We start from the raw sequence: 15,109 nt of genomic DNA, 5'->3' as shown, positions 1-15,109 counted from the left end.
CTGCATAGATTGAACTGATAAGCAAGTGAACAGACAGTCGCTTTTGATTCCAGAATTGCAGCCACATGCCTGCAGTGGCCCAGGCCAGAAGCTGGGGGACAATAGAGCACGGCTGGAGCAGACTGCTTGGGCCTAGGTTAGTCCACCCCCCCCTGCAAGGGAGTTGTGGAGGAGGTGCAAAGCATCCTGGGTTGCTGGCAGACTATGAGTTAACTTGAATCTGGAGGGGATCTGAGACGGAGAAGTTCAATAAGTTGCTTTAACCTAAATCCATTAAGTCTGATATTACATCCATCCAGGTTTATCTTAAAGTAGTTTCAGCCACTTTGAAAGCAGTTTATGCACACCGAGCTTCTGTTGTGTTACAGATTTGAACCAGTTTCCGATCACTTATACCAGTTTACATGTAATTTCTGTCCCTCACCCTAAAAGGAAAATGGAGGAGGAGGAAAGAAACTCATCGGATAAACGAACACTGTCCACCACCATACAGGAAACCCTAGCAGAGTTCTTTCTTAAGAATAGATTCTAGTTCTTAGCTGATAATTACCACGTAGACTTAGCTAAAGAACTAAATGATATAGCAGAGAGTAAAAAATCTACAATATAAACATCCCATGTTTTTATGCCTGGCCCAAACTGTGGTGTTTGAAATTATAGGGTCAAAAGAGTCTTGTAAATATATTTAGGCCTGTCAGGTCCAGGTGAATAGAGAAGGTAAGCAAAGAAATAAACTCTTAGCTAAGAAGAACGTAAAAAGAAATGTTCTTCAGAGAATAAAAAAAATTGAAACTAACATTCATCAAGTTATTTCTAAGGAAGGATATTATCCTTTTTACTGGTCAGATACTGTTATTGCAGGATTTTTCCTCACTTTTTTTCTTCAGTGCTTGTGATAAATAATCTAGCACACAAGACTGCATTTCACAAGGAAATGGAGCCTAACCATGACAGTGTTACTGTAGATAACTAATCAAAGCATACAGATTAGGAATAACATTTTCATAGTTTACTGACACACATTATCATCATCCTGATTCTAGTGTTGAGGTCACTGGAGTTAATAAGGGTCTTGTTATACTTTACATTGTGAGCTGCAAAACTGTTGATTGGTGTTAGTGGTAGCTTGATTTTTTTGGAGCAGTCGCACTTCAGGCCAGCAGGGGTCTGGAGGACGGAAAAGAAGGAATCCACCCTGGGGTTTCCCTCTGCCTCCCCCGACCCCCTGGGGCATTGCTTGTGGCTACCTGCACTTTCTGCAGGCAGGGAAGGGTTAACTTGCCCAATGCTGCTCTTCAAGTCCAGAGTGCAGCAGCATTGGCAGCAGGGCAGGCAGTTTCACCCTTCCCTGCCTACTTCTGCAGGACAGACAGTGCAGGCAACCACAAGGGCAGGGGGGCAGTGTGCTGGGATCTGGGGTACTGGAGAAGTGTGGGACTGGAGGGCAATGGGCCTGATCCAGGCCAGTGAAGGAGAGGGGGCAAGTTGGATGTTTTACACCAAGGTGTAGCCTAGAGTAGCTACACCTTAGGGTATCATGAGTTGGGTAGCACAGATCAGAGATAACTGAGCCCTGGCGTGGCATAACTTTAAGTCCCCTAACAAGTGCTTCAAACTATTTTGGGGTATTAATGTTCGGACAATCCAGGGATTAAGAGCCCTGGGAGCTGCCCAAAAATTACCATGTAACAAGGCCCTAATATAATTGCCAATCTGTCCTATACCTATCAAATCATATATACAAACGGCTAGTTTGAAATGAGCTTAGACAAAACCCTGGAGGAGGAAAACATTTATTTCTCTGGGTCTTCATTCCTTTTTTAATAAAAGATATTTAAAGGACAGAAGAAATCTGCATACATTTCCATCTACTTGGATACAATTCCATCTGGGTTTCTTGAATGATTGCAACAATGATCGTGTTTAACAATACATATATTGATTTGTTTTGATGACTGTCAAGGTTCGTTGTTTCTCCGGAGTCAACGTTAACTTATTGCATCAATAAGTTTTGCTATTATATCCACAAAAATCAAGACTTCTTCATATGTTTTGCTTTACGTTACGTACTTATACAGACAAACCTTTATTGCATGCATCTTCTGTGTATTTAAATAACAAATGTAGGTTAAAGAGTAACAGCAATTTACAGCCTGGACTATTTAAAAGTTTTACCGACAGCCAGCATACATTTGAAATGGCATGACTGCTTGGTGATGCGTGTTGCTGGGGTTTTTAATTTTTAGGTGGTGGGGAGGGGGAGTGTTTCTGTTGGGTTTTTTTCCATCTTATTTTAAAAAGTGTTTCTCTTTTTAGCAGCTGCCTGAAAAACTTCTCTCAACACCTGGGAGAATTAATTGACTGTACAGGAAAAACAGCAAGCTAACTAGAAAGACAATACTGTTGGATGCACAAAGCAGAAAAATAAAATTGGTTTCTGAATTTAAATATAAAAATGGTGTAGTATTGTATATAACAGTACTAGCTAAAAAAAGTCAAAAGAATTGGCTTGCCAGAGTTCTTTTAATGAATATAACCTGTGAAAGAGAGCCTGGGAATTGTGACTTCAGCATGTGCTTTAAAGCTAGTTGAAAGTTTAACTCTCATTTGAAATCAGTGGGATTTTGAGTTTCTTTCTAAAACAAATGTTTTCCTGAATGAGGGCATTTGAAATGATATATAAAAAAAAAAAGTTTTCTGAGTTCAAGAGTTACTGTAAGTATGATAAGCCCCATATTTTCTGCAGGTTAAAAGTATTTTACCAATACTATTCATTTAAACAGTATTTACTTAAATTTAGCATTTTACCAATACTACTCATATAAATTCATTTTCCTATGCCAACCTGGAGCTCAAAAATAAGTGGTATATTCTAAAATCTCAGGTTTTCATTTGGGTGCTGCTAGCAGCAAAAGCTGCATTATGCATTTTGATGCTTAAGGTTTTTGCTATGGAGTTGGGGCCATATATCTGAGCATCTGTTTTCAACATGTTGATCTTCACAATATCCTCATGAGATAGGGAGGTCCTGTTATCCCTGCCTTATAGATTGGGAACTGAGGTATACAGAAACTGTAAGCAAGTTGCCTTTGGCCACACACAGTCTGTGACAGAGGAGGAATTTGCATCTAGGTCTCCCAGGACAGGCTGGCATCTTAACCATCAAACCATCTCTCCAATCTCATCTGTCCTACTACTGTTGCCTGTCTACATTTGCACATGCACATCCAAGGAATAAAAATAAGCTGGTAGGTCTAATGTTAGGTTTACCAGGTTTACCAGCATCAACTGCCCCACTAAGTGAATTATGAGCATTTAACTCATTAGACTGAACTAACAGCACAAACAAAACATGAGAGCGGTATTCTAGGATTAAACTTGAAGGACCAGATTCTTAATTGGTGTTAAGTTACAAGTCTCCATGCTTTACTGTGTTTGTAGCATTTGGGCACATTCTGCTATTTATTATGCATTTATGTTTTTCCTTTAATTTGTTTTGTGTCTAATGTAACATTCAAAACTTTTTCTTTTCAGTTGTATATGAGCACAGATCAAGATTAGAGAAGTCTTTACAAAAGGAAAGGCTTGAGCATAAGAAAGCAAAAGAAGGTAAAACTTGTTTTTCATTTGATTTCTCAGTTAACTTGAGTGCCTTGAATCTTCCAGGTTTCGGAGAGATTTAATTTAAATTGATCTATCCATTTAATATTTTTACATAATGCATCTTTATAAATACTTGGCAGGATTTCTCTATCTCCATACTGATGCCAAGAGGCCTTAGACACTGCATAATGCATATCCATTTTATGTGTTTACATGTGTAAATCCTCTGTCTAGTTACAAAAACCTGCCCAAGACAAATCTATAGGACCATGTGTATGTTCACATTAGATGCGTACAATTGGGTCTTAATTCAGAAACGAGCATGTATCCTTCAAGTTCAGCACCCTTCCTGAATAGTGATGATTCTGATTATCAAACTTGGATGTCCTTGAATGATGTAATACTGGGCAGATATTGTGCTGGATTGTGATAATTATATGCACATGTCTACAATTGCCAACTTGCCAAGCCATGCATGGCATGCCCAAACATGTTGCCTTCCAAACAGACGACAGTATAGCCATATGTGCATGGCACAGTGAGCTAATTGGCCCTGCTGCCTTGTACATTACGTTTATGCTGTTGATAAATTCTGTGGGCTTGATTAAAAAGATACCTGGTGCAAAAACATTAATGAAGTGCAAAGCCTTGACTCACAAGTTCTGCTTTAAAAAAAAATTATTTTTTTTTATGGCTTTACATTTCTACCAGGAAATTTAAGCTATGATATAATGAAAGTCCATCCTGAGCTCTTTCTAAAAATAGTTCCTGTGAATTAGGTGATTTTTTGGTCCTTGGAACAAAAGGCATTAAAAGCTGCTTATGGTTTTCTTGCACCATCTAGTGGACAATAGGTCTCCAGTTACTTAAATAGCAGCTTATTTTCATAATCAGAAAATATTTTTTCTTATGGACAAAGAGGATTTAAAATAAATTTGCTGTAATACAGAAGTTCTTCTTCCTTTGAGATTGATACAACTGGGTCTTTACCTGGAGGGCTTACATACTAGGTTCAGTTTCCAGCTATAGTCCTGAAGTTGTCTTGCTATACTTTGTACACACAGTAGAACATAAAGTTTTGGCAGTATATGCAGGTATTTTGACAAACTAAGGATTGGGCTAAAATTCAGACTGTTTCCTATTTAGTTTTTCAGACAAGCTAAATGCAACAGTTCCTTACTGCAATTACTGCGTGTGTGAGCACACGTGTATGTGCAGTTTTTTTCCATATATGTGAAGAGAATTTGGAAAAGAAGTAACTCTCTAATGCCTTTTTCTTAGTACAGGATTTCTTCAATATTGTTGTCTTTTATTTTCTAGACTTTCTTGTTTATAAATTAGAAGCACAGGAAACACTAAATAAAGGAAGGGTAAGTAAAAGTATGTACATTTAAATATTGAATGATACAGATGAGGTCGATACCAGAGAAGAATATTTGATACTACTTCATGGAAAGGAAAGATTATGTAATAACCATTCAAAAAGATAAGTCTTACAAAACCCTAATTGAAGCCTTCACTTCTTTCATTTCTGCTGTCTGTGTTAAATGGCCCTTGTTGGAAAGATCCTAATGATGTGAGCTATAACGAGAGGCTATAATTTCTTCCAAGGAAATTACTTTGGAGAAAAAATCCCCTGGTTTTGCTATAACAGTTGAAGCTAATGATACCCTCCTTTTTATAATGGCTGTCTTCTGTCAGCCAATCTTGATTTGAAGAAAACGGAGTAGGACAAGATCTTGAGATAAGAAGGCATCATAAATCCTGTAGTTATCGTCCTATTTTTTTCTTCCTTTGGATTGAGCCAGAGCCTTGCAAGCAATGTTGTTTGGACTGTAAAGTTAAAACTCTCAAGACAACTAGATTTGTGTAATATCTGCCAGGAAAAAAGCTATAACTGACAGTGGAAATATACTCACTGTCTGCAAAGAATTCTTTATAATGACAGTAAGTTAAAATACTCTGCAGTTTATCTCGAGTCTAGAGTGGGGGCAGTAGTACCATAAGTAAACAGCCACTGAGATTGCATCCATTATAGAAGAGATGCATCTGGTACCTTTCAGAACCAAACCAAACCTTATCAGTCCCAAGGTGAATTACAGTTGCTACTTTACAGTTTTCCAGTATGGATCTGTAGGGCCATGAAAGTGCAGTAGGGCATGTGATTGTGTTCTCCCTAAATTTAATGCTAGTGTTTTCATTTTACAGCAAGATTCAAACAGCAGGTACAGTGCATTGAATGTACAACACCAAATGCTGAAGGTAAGTAACAAAAGATCTAGTGCAGGGGGGAGGGGAAGAGCCAAATATCCTGTAGTTTCAAGGATGTATTGAAACTGGTCTCACTCTTAGCCTCTCCCTAAGAGTCAGCATATTGTTTAAAAGAGATACTATCCTTTTTATGAGGAAGGATGAAGTTATTGCCATTTGAGAGTTTAGATATTTTTCATCTTGGATTACTCCTTATACTCAGCAAACAGATACTGAAAAGATGACTGAAAAGTGAGATCTAAAATAATTTTGAAAATCATACAATTATATGACAGTTTTTGTCCTGTGGAAGTGGATAATACATTAAATATCTGCTTAACATTTTTAAAGCTTTTTTTGGAAAAAAGGAAAATGTAGGTTTGTGGGGTTTTTTGTTTTTGGTTTTTGTTTGTTTGTTTGTTTTTTTACATTTCTGCTTTATGGCTCACTGTGTTTTAAAGCTTACTATAGCAAATAGGTAGACTCTTTGCCCCGGGTTCCTATGGCTTTAGGGTAAGATTTTTCAGAAAGGGTTCAGTGTCGGCCCAACTCTGCTTCTGCTAAATTTAAGGGAAACAAACTTTGTGTTTTTTGAGAATGTCTCTAAATCTTTTGGGCATTTCTAGACAAGTCCCAGTGATAATTGATGGGATTTATATTCTTGAACCCTTCTTAGGCTTTTTGAAGTATCTTTTCAACTTTTCTAGCTACAGTGGTTATTTTCTATGCAAACTTACCAATAATTGAATAAATAGCCGTCACAGCTTTATTATAGTTTCCCTGGATGAATAGTCCTAGCATAACTATTGGAGGCCATGATGCAGACCGTATCAGCCAAGTTTACCACCAGCAAAGTCAGTGGAAATGCTAGCACTGACATTATGGGTGCATCCACACATGCAAGCGCATGCACTTGCAGCAGCTCAAATAGCAGCAGCACAAATTTGTGCCAGAGATTTGTACTCAGCACATGTGCCTGAACATGTACTTTGGTATGGGGGAAATTGTGCCACTTGGGGTAAACTGACCCTGCCCAGCTCTTCCTGGATCTGTAGCCAGGGGGAGCTGAAGGTGCTGGCTCCAGCAGCATAAAAAGCTGCCTTGGTGAGCAGCTCAGGGCTACTTGCTCTCGGGAATTTGAGGCCCGGCCATTTGGTATCTGGGGATGCTACCCCTTGTGCCAGCTGGACTGCTGAAGCAGTCCTAACCTGGAGTGTTCTTTGCACTGTCTACCCACTGCAGCAGTCTGGCAGTGGGGGCTGCTGCCTGGCTGTGACCTGCTGCCACCTGTGACAGCATCTGCCCCCTTGAACCTGCAGCCCCATGTCTGCACGCCTGCCAGACCTGGACAGGGATTGCATGGCTGTCTGGACTGTGGCTTGGGCACTGCAGCAAAGCTATTTGCGCTTCTGGGCCAGCTGCCAGTGGGCTGTGGCTGCACAGTTGGCCTCTGTGTGGCACTGCTGCCATGTGTGCTGCTGCTCTGCCATCTGGACAGCTATTGCCTGGAAGACGTTCTCAGTGTGGTGGCCTGTTTTGAACTGTGAAGGCATGTCCTCCTGGCCCCAGATGGCCAGGAGGTCAGCCACTTCTGTTTACTCTCCAGCTGGGTCCCTGGGGGCAGCCCTGGGCAGGCTCCTCTGCTTGGGTCCCACTACTTGCCTCACTAGCAGGAATCCTGGCATTTCCTGTTTAAAAACTGTGAATACTCCAGTTAAAAAATCCCAAATGCACTCTTTAAAATACCCCCAAATCCGTGTTCTTCCACAATTAAAATGAGATGTCACTTCCCCCCTTGGTCCAACACACCGCCACAAAGTGGGCTGTATTCGATTTGGATTCAGCCCGATTCAGGAGACAGTGATTTAATTTATTGATTTAGATCACTCTCCCGATTCAATTCATCTGAATTCAAATCTGACGATTCAACTCTGATTTGGAGAATCAGTGATTCAGCCAGCTTTATATATATATATATATATATTTTTTTTTTTCTACATACCTCGAGGTACCAGGCAGCTCACGAACGCTGAGATGGTGGGATGGATGGAGCATCCCGTGGGGGCAGGGGGGACCCGCATGCTCAGCAGCAGACCTGGAAGTGGACTGGAAGTACTTCTGGTTCACTTCCGGGTCCGCAGCTGAGTGCGCACCCCCCCAGCTTGGCAATCAGCCACAGGGGGACCCCAGGTACCCCCCCAGTTGCCAAGGCAGGGGGTGGAACGGCAGAGTCCACCCAGCGCACTTTGCAGTGGAGCAGAAGTGCTTCTGGTCCGCTTCCAGGTTCACCACCGAACATGCTAGGAACCCTCCCCGCGCTCCCGTAGGATGCTCTGTCTGCCCCACCATCTCAGCGTTCGCAAGCTGCCTGGTATCTTGAGGTATGTAGAAAAAACATATAAAGCTGTGTCTATGTCCGAATCATCGAATCTCTCTGAATTAATTTGGAGGCTTTTGATTTGATTTAGAGAAATTAAAAAGTCTCCTGATTAGGTTTGGATTTGGAGATTCAGCTGCCAAATTGGGCCGAATCTTCACCGAATCAAATCAGCGATTTGAAGTTTCACACAGCCCTAATGTGTATATGTATGTATATATACTGGCATTTCATTTTCATTGTGGAAGAACACGGATGTTTGGGTATGAGGCAGCGTTTTGGAGGAGCAGGGGCATGGGGCAGCCATAGAGATGCTGTGGTGGGTGCTAGAGCATCTCTATGGAAGAACCAGCCTCCAGTTGCTTCAGGGCACACTCCTGGAGCGTGCTCTACGTCACTTTTTTCTGCATGTGTATTTTTTTGTTTGTTTGATACCAGGATTTCCTGGTTTCAAAATTAGTCTGAACTGCAAATATGCAGCATGGGGAACGTGTTTTCATTCCCAGCGTGTTTCTTGTGACATCTCAGACTGCTTTGAGATGCCGTAATAGGCACATGCTCGCTTATCTAGATATGCCATATAGGAACAGGACTGAATCCTATGTGAATGTCCTGGAACATGTTGTGAAGAGTTTCCTTTTTTTCCTCTTTACAGGTCATGTTTCAGATTTGGCTTTAGAGGCAGCAGGCACATTAACCATATTGATTTGTAATACTATTGTGTCCAGGTTATTGATGAAGGGATTCTTTGAGAAGGCACACTTGGGAGCTTCTAGAGGAGTACTGCCTCTGTCAGTGGGGATGGCATATCCCTAGGCTTGTGTTGGATGGGCTTCATAGCATTCCAGTTTTAAATAAGAAACTCCTTGTTCTGAATGCTTTCTATTCATCTAGGTTTATTTAACAAATTGCCAAAGACAATATTAGCCAGATGTGCTGATACAGAACTCTTTCCAACATCTAACTTTGGCATTTGCAGAGTCAACATGAAGAACTAAAGAAACAGCATACTGATCTTGAGGATGAACACCGAAAACAAGGAGAAGATTTTAGCAGAACATTCAGCGATCACAAACAGAGATATTTGCAATTGCAGCAAGAAAAAGAGCAGGAGCTCTCCAAACTGAAGGGTAAGTCCAACCTCTGTTTTGCTACACAGATTTAAACTTGGCATTGCTTTCTAAACCTATCAAGACTGGTGTGAGAATGTAAGAATAGAGATGCTGATTCTCCTCCATACCCGGTCTTTTACTCATCAGATCCTGCTTTACCATTTGGTAAAAAGATGTCAACCTAAGTTTACTATTCAAGCCTCTAGTTTCTGTAGCTTTTATTTTTAGAAGTTTATTGAAATTCCAACTAGCACGTTTTGGTTTTTTACTTTCATTTGGGTTTGAGATAAAACGAAGAGCCTTGAATCTAAAATCCTTCACGTGTTGGCGGGTGGATTCAAAAGAACAATGTTTCTAGCATTTCACTTTGCCTCTTTGTTTTCAGTTTTGAGCCACTTTCAGAATTGAAAAAAGGAGCTTTTTTTCTTTCTCTCATGTTTAATCAGCAGTTCATTAGAAGACAAGACATTTGCTAATTCTGCCACTGGCTTATCTGTGTACCCATTAGAAATGACTTAACATTTCCTACCTTATTTTCTTGATATGTAAAAGGAGGACACTTGTCTGTAAGAAAGCTGGCTATCTGTTTAGATGTGGTGTTATGAGGGCATGGTATACAAAACACTTTGAAGACAAAGTATAACTTATTTTTCTGTCACTGTCAGATTCTGGAGTAGTCTTTGAATATAACTTGCCCATCCTAGTTGTACAGTGATGGAAAACAAAGTCTAGACTAAAGACCTTTGCCATATACCCTAGACCCCATCAACACCCTGGGTGATTTTTGGAGGTGCCTAAGAGCTGAAAAAAGGAACCTATTTTAAGTCATAGTAAATCAAAAGGGGCCAACCCAAAATGTTCTCTGCAAAGGCAAAGTTTAGCATAATGCTTCATCCTGGTGGTTGCATCCGCTACTGTCCTATGACAACACTTTACCTCTATCCATACTTCTTTGCAACGCTGGTCATTCAGGTACTGCCTACAGTAAAACTACTAAGTCTTAAGAGTGAAAGTTTCCATGCTCCAACAGCAGCCTAGAGAGAGGAAGAAGGCTGAGGGCAATTACTGTGTGTGAAAGTCCCAACATGGACCCCACCTGAAATTCCTGCTGTCTGCCATTCCCAGCTTAAATCTATAGCACAGGACTCAGGCTCTCCATCAAGAATTGAGAAGAGAGTTGTATAAAAACAATTACATTAAAAAAATTTATTTGAATTTAACAGACTTCCCCTTAAACGTTTCACACCCTGGAAGATACGAGCAACAAGCTCAACATAAGCTTTGATTAATGTGCATTTTTCGTCAATTTAGAAAACATTTTGTGATTTAAATAGAACCGCCTTCAGTCATACACATCTCAAGAAAGTAGCTTAAGACCATGTCTTACCAAGCCAAGCAGTGGCACCCTTCAGTATACCTGAGTATACCTGGTTGGCTCGAGCTTGCAGGGAAACAGTAAGGAGAGCCAAAGTGGAAATGGAGCTTAGGCTGGCAGCAAAAGTTAAGGATAACAAAAAGTCATTATTTAAGTATGTAGGAAGTAAAAAGAAGATGCAGGGTAACTTAGGGCCCCTTCAGGATGAACTAGGGCAACTGGTAACAGATAGGATGGCCAAAGTGGAGCTTCTAAATGATTTCTTTGCATCCGTGTTCCTGGACATGAATACAAATATGCATCCTATTGGGACTTTAGGTAAGCCCAGTATAGATACCAATCCACCAACTGTTCATACTGACCTAGTAAAGGGGCACCTGGAGGGGTTGAATGTATTTAAGTCAACAGGCCCTGATGATCTTCATCCTAGGGTACTTAGGGAATTAACTGGAGTCATAGTGAAACCGATGGCACAACTGTTTGAGCACTTGTGGTGCTTGGGACAGGTCCCAGAGGATTGGAAAAGGGGCAGTATGGTCCCTATTTTCAAGAAGGGGAGGAAGGAGGAACCAGGTAACTACAGGCCAGTTAGTCTAACCTCTATCCTTGGCAAGACCTTTGAGAAAATTGTTAAGGATCATATCTGTGGGGGACCAGCAGGTAAAATAATGCTAAGGGGCATTCAGCATGGGTTCATAGCAGGCAGGTCCTGCCTGACTAACCTGGTTTCATTTTACAACCAGGTCACAAAATGCTTGGATGAAGGAATAGAGGTAGATGTTATTTACTTAGATTTTAAAAAGGCCTTTGACACAGTGTTGCACCCAATTCTTATAAATATGCTAAACATTTGCAATGTAGATTATTACACAGTTCAGTGGGTAGAAAATTGACTTATGGGACGCACCCAGAGAGTGGTGGGGGATGGGCCAGTTTCTCCCTGGAGAAATGTTGGCAGCGGAGTCCCCCAAGGCTCCGTCCTGGGACCGGTACTATTCAATATCTTCATTAGTGACTTGGACGAAGGAGTAGAAAGCACCTTGTCCAAGTTTACTGATGACACCAAACTATTGGCAGGAGGTACACAAATTAGATGGCAGGGAGCGAATCCAGGCTGATTTGGACGGGCTGGGGAAATGGGCAGAACAGAATAGGATGCAGTTTAACAAGGATAACTGTCATGTGTTGCACCTGGGGAGAAAGAATCATCAACACTCCTACAGCCTGGGAGGTACCACTCTAAGTAGCACAACTGCAGAAAGGGATCTCAGAGTAGTAGTCTAGTAGTCGACTCCAAAATTAACATGAGTCACCAGTGTGATGAGGTAATAAGTAAAGCTAACCGCACCCGTTTTTGCATAAGTAGGTGCATGACGAACAGTTCTAGGGAGGTGATACTTCCCCTCTGGGCAGCGCTGGTCAGGCCACAGCTGGAGTTCTGCGTCCAGTTTTGGGCCCCGCACTTCAAGAGGGATACGGATGGCCTGGAGAGGGTTCAGAGGAGGGCCACTTGTCTGGTTTTAACCTACAGAAAAAACCTTATGTGGACCGATTGGGAGACCTGAACCTCTTCAGCCTCCACAAGAGGAGGCTGAGTGGTGATCTTGTGGGTGCCTACAAACTCATCAGAGGGGGCCAGCAAAAAATAGGGGACATAGCGTTTACCAGGGCTCCTGTTGGTATAACTAGAAATAATGGCCACACACTGGAAGAGAGCAAATTCAGATTGGAAATCAGGAGGAACTTCTTTACAGTGAGGGTTGCCAAAATATGGAATACGCTTCCAAGGGGGGTGGTGCTGTCCCCTTCCTTGGAGGTATTTAAAAGGAGATTGGACAGACACCCGGCTAGGGTCATCTGACCCCAGCACTCATTTCTGCCCAGGGCAGGGGTCAGACTCGATGACCTAATAGGTACCTTCTGACACTATGAAACATTTTACTACATTTCAAGTAGTATTTTATGTAGTAGAAATTTTTCAGGAGTACTTTAAGGATTATAAATACAATCTAGTTTTGTACATTTTGAATTCAACTTCAGTGGCACTGAAGAGTATTTTAAAATCGATATGTAAATCCAGCTGTCTATGTGGTTCACTTTCTCTCTCTCTCTCTCTTTTTTTAATAGAATCTCTATATAATTTGCGAGAAGAGAATAGGCAGTTGAGAAAAGCACATCAAGATATCCATACTCAGCTACAAGATGTCAAGGTAAGTTTCTGTTTTCTAAAGGTGGACTTTGGTTTTGGCATACATGAAATGCTTTGCTAAGAGTTGAGGATTTGGGCGTGTTACGATGTAAACCTGCAGCTTTTGGAAGCTGACACAAAGAAGAGCAAGACTAACCAAAATACACTTATCTCTTGTATCTGCAATTTAGCCAGTCAGTAAAAAATAATGATGGATTTGAAAAGAGCATGAGGAAGAATACTTTAATTGGTTATAATATTGAAGGAGACCATTTCTGAACCTTACAGTAAGATTAGGTGTGATGTGCCTTATTTGCAAAAGCAAAGAAGTCTTAAATCATATTTTCTTTTTTGGTAAAGAATATTGAAGTGGATTGCATTTCAGGTGGCATCTGTATTCATCCACATCTTCTACAACTTTTAATTTTTGTAATTGCTGTTTTTTTTTTTCTCTCCATGTTTTTATTCCTTTTTTTTTAGAATGAGTTGCTTCTAATTTAAAATATGTATATGAATATAATTACATTTTAAACAACTTCAGGTCATGGTGGCACGATCCAAAACAAACTTTGAAACATGTAACAATCTTCTTTTTTATGTAGCAGCAGCATAAGAATTTACTCTCCCAACACGACCAGCTTGTAGTGACTTTGGAAGACCACAAGAGTGCACTAGCTGCTGCACAGGTCAGAAAGGAAAAGCAGCTTCTATCAGCTATACTTTCCACGAGATCTGTTGAATCTCCCTAAGTCTTGTTTCTCTTGCTTCAATTGATTTTAACCTTATGCATGCAACCTTTTGCATGAGATTTTACAGTTAACACCGTGATGCACACTCTTGGGGAGGGGGGGGATGCTTGCCTTGAAGGGGTTCTGTTAAATTTAAATTGTTCTAGATAAATCTTTTGTTCTTTGACAGCTTTGTTATGGGCCCAGTTGAGCACGTTCACTGAGAAAAGTGGGTTCTTCTTAAATGCGAGAGAAAGCCGAAGACCTTTCTTTCCTTTTTTCCTATTTCTCTTGCAGACGTTCTCTTAGCTCAGGGCCCACAGTCTCTGATATTTGAATATACCACTTTGAAAGAAACGAGTCGCTCAGAATTCACGGTATACATTTATGGGATCTAGTCTTGTGTATGGATTGTGCAATAAAGTGAGTGTGGTATAAAGATTAAGTTGGTGAAGCTGAGGGAGAGTATGGCTGAAGGAAAATAGACCACCAATTGGAATTCAGAAGTGCTAATAAGGGGCAGTTTTCTACTAGAGAAAAAGTTCTAGAGCAGAGGTTCCCACACTTTTTCTTATCGCATACCCACTTCCAGATTTACCAGCTGCCCGTGTACCCCTATGGTGTACATTTTAAATGTCAACCCCTTTAAATGCCAAGTATTATCATGAAAATTAAATCTACCAGTACACAATTTCTCCCCCATACCTCCCAGAGATGTCTTGTACTCCCATGGGTATGCATACCACAGTTTGCGAACCCCTGTTTTAGAGCATCTGGTTAGTGAGGTCTTGTCCTATGAGCTTACCTAGGCCCTGGTCTAAGGTCTGCTGGAACTAATGGGAAACTTTCCAATTATTTCACTGGGTTATGATTTAGTCCTTTAACTATAAAGCTTACAGCTTTGGTTTGTGTTGCACGCGGGACCGGTCCAAGATCCACAGGAAGCTCAGTGGGCTGGAAGGTAGAGGCTGGATCTGGTCCATGGGCTGCATCTTTGATGCACCTAGAGTAGAGTATCAGCCTGTGAGATCTGAATTGAAGGAATATGGGGTACTGCTTTGGACATCCTTTGTGTAGCAGTATCTCTAGATTGCAAATAAGTACAAAAAATTCAGAAGCTAACCTTTAACACTTAAGATCCTTAACCAGATTCATCTGGCTAATAAATTTTAACGTAATCTCTAAAAATGTTATATAAAAGGTTCTGCTAAGTCCCCAAACAAGCCATCAGGCAAGAGGGATCCCTCCAAAGTGGCTACATGTAATTGCTTTATATTCTGTTTTGCTTTTTAGGTCTGTCTGTTTTTAATGGATATTACAGTCTTTTGAAGCTGCTTCGAGGTGTGTCAAACTTCGGAGCTATTACTCTGTATTTCATCATGTTAATCTGTAGCACTATGGATTTAATTTTCTAGGGAACATCCAGTACAGCATACAGTGACACACAGTGCGTTTTGTGCGTGCTGTTCTATTGAT

At 40.9% G+C, this 15,109-nt stretch overlaps 1 protein-coding gene across 2 annotated transcripts in view; it reads left to right on the top strand.

Annotated features, from left to right (window-relative positions):
• Positions 1-15,109, top strand: part of GOLIM4 (golgi integral membrane protein 4) — a 52,706-nt gene that overhangs the window by 25,031 nt on the left and 12,566 nt on the right. Inside the window, exons 2-7 of one of the 2 annotated variants that reach the window (XM_006261710.4) lie at positions 3,535-3,609; positions 4,924-4,973; positions 5,812-5,865; positions 9,210-9,360; positions 12,845-12,927; positions 13,508-13,591. In XM_006261710.4, coding sequence (XP_006261772.3) covers positions 3,535-3,609; positions 4,924-4,973; positions 5,812-5,865; positions 9,210-9,360; positions 12,845-12,927; positions 13,508-13,591 — 497 coding nt within the window. The remainder of the gene's footprint in view (positions 1-3,534; positions 3,610-4,923; positions 4,974-5,811; positions 5,866-9,209; positions 9,361-12,844; positions 12,928-13,507; positions 13,592-15,109) is intronic. The other variant, XM_014602806.3, reaches the window with a different exon arrangement.

Source organism: Alligator mississippiensis, chromosome 7 (genome assembly GCF_030867095.1).
Source record: "Alligator mississippiensis isolate rAllMis1 chromosome 7, rAllMis1, whole genome shotgun sequence".
Taxonomy (NCBI): Eukaryota; Metazoa; Chordata; order Crocodylia; family Alligatoridae; genus Alligator; species Alligator mississippiensis.
Note: the sequence above shows the minus strand (reverse complement) of the source record. Positions and strands in the feature narration are given on the sequence as shown.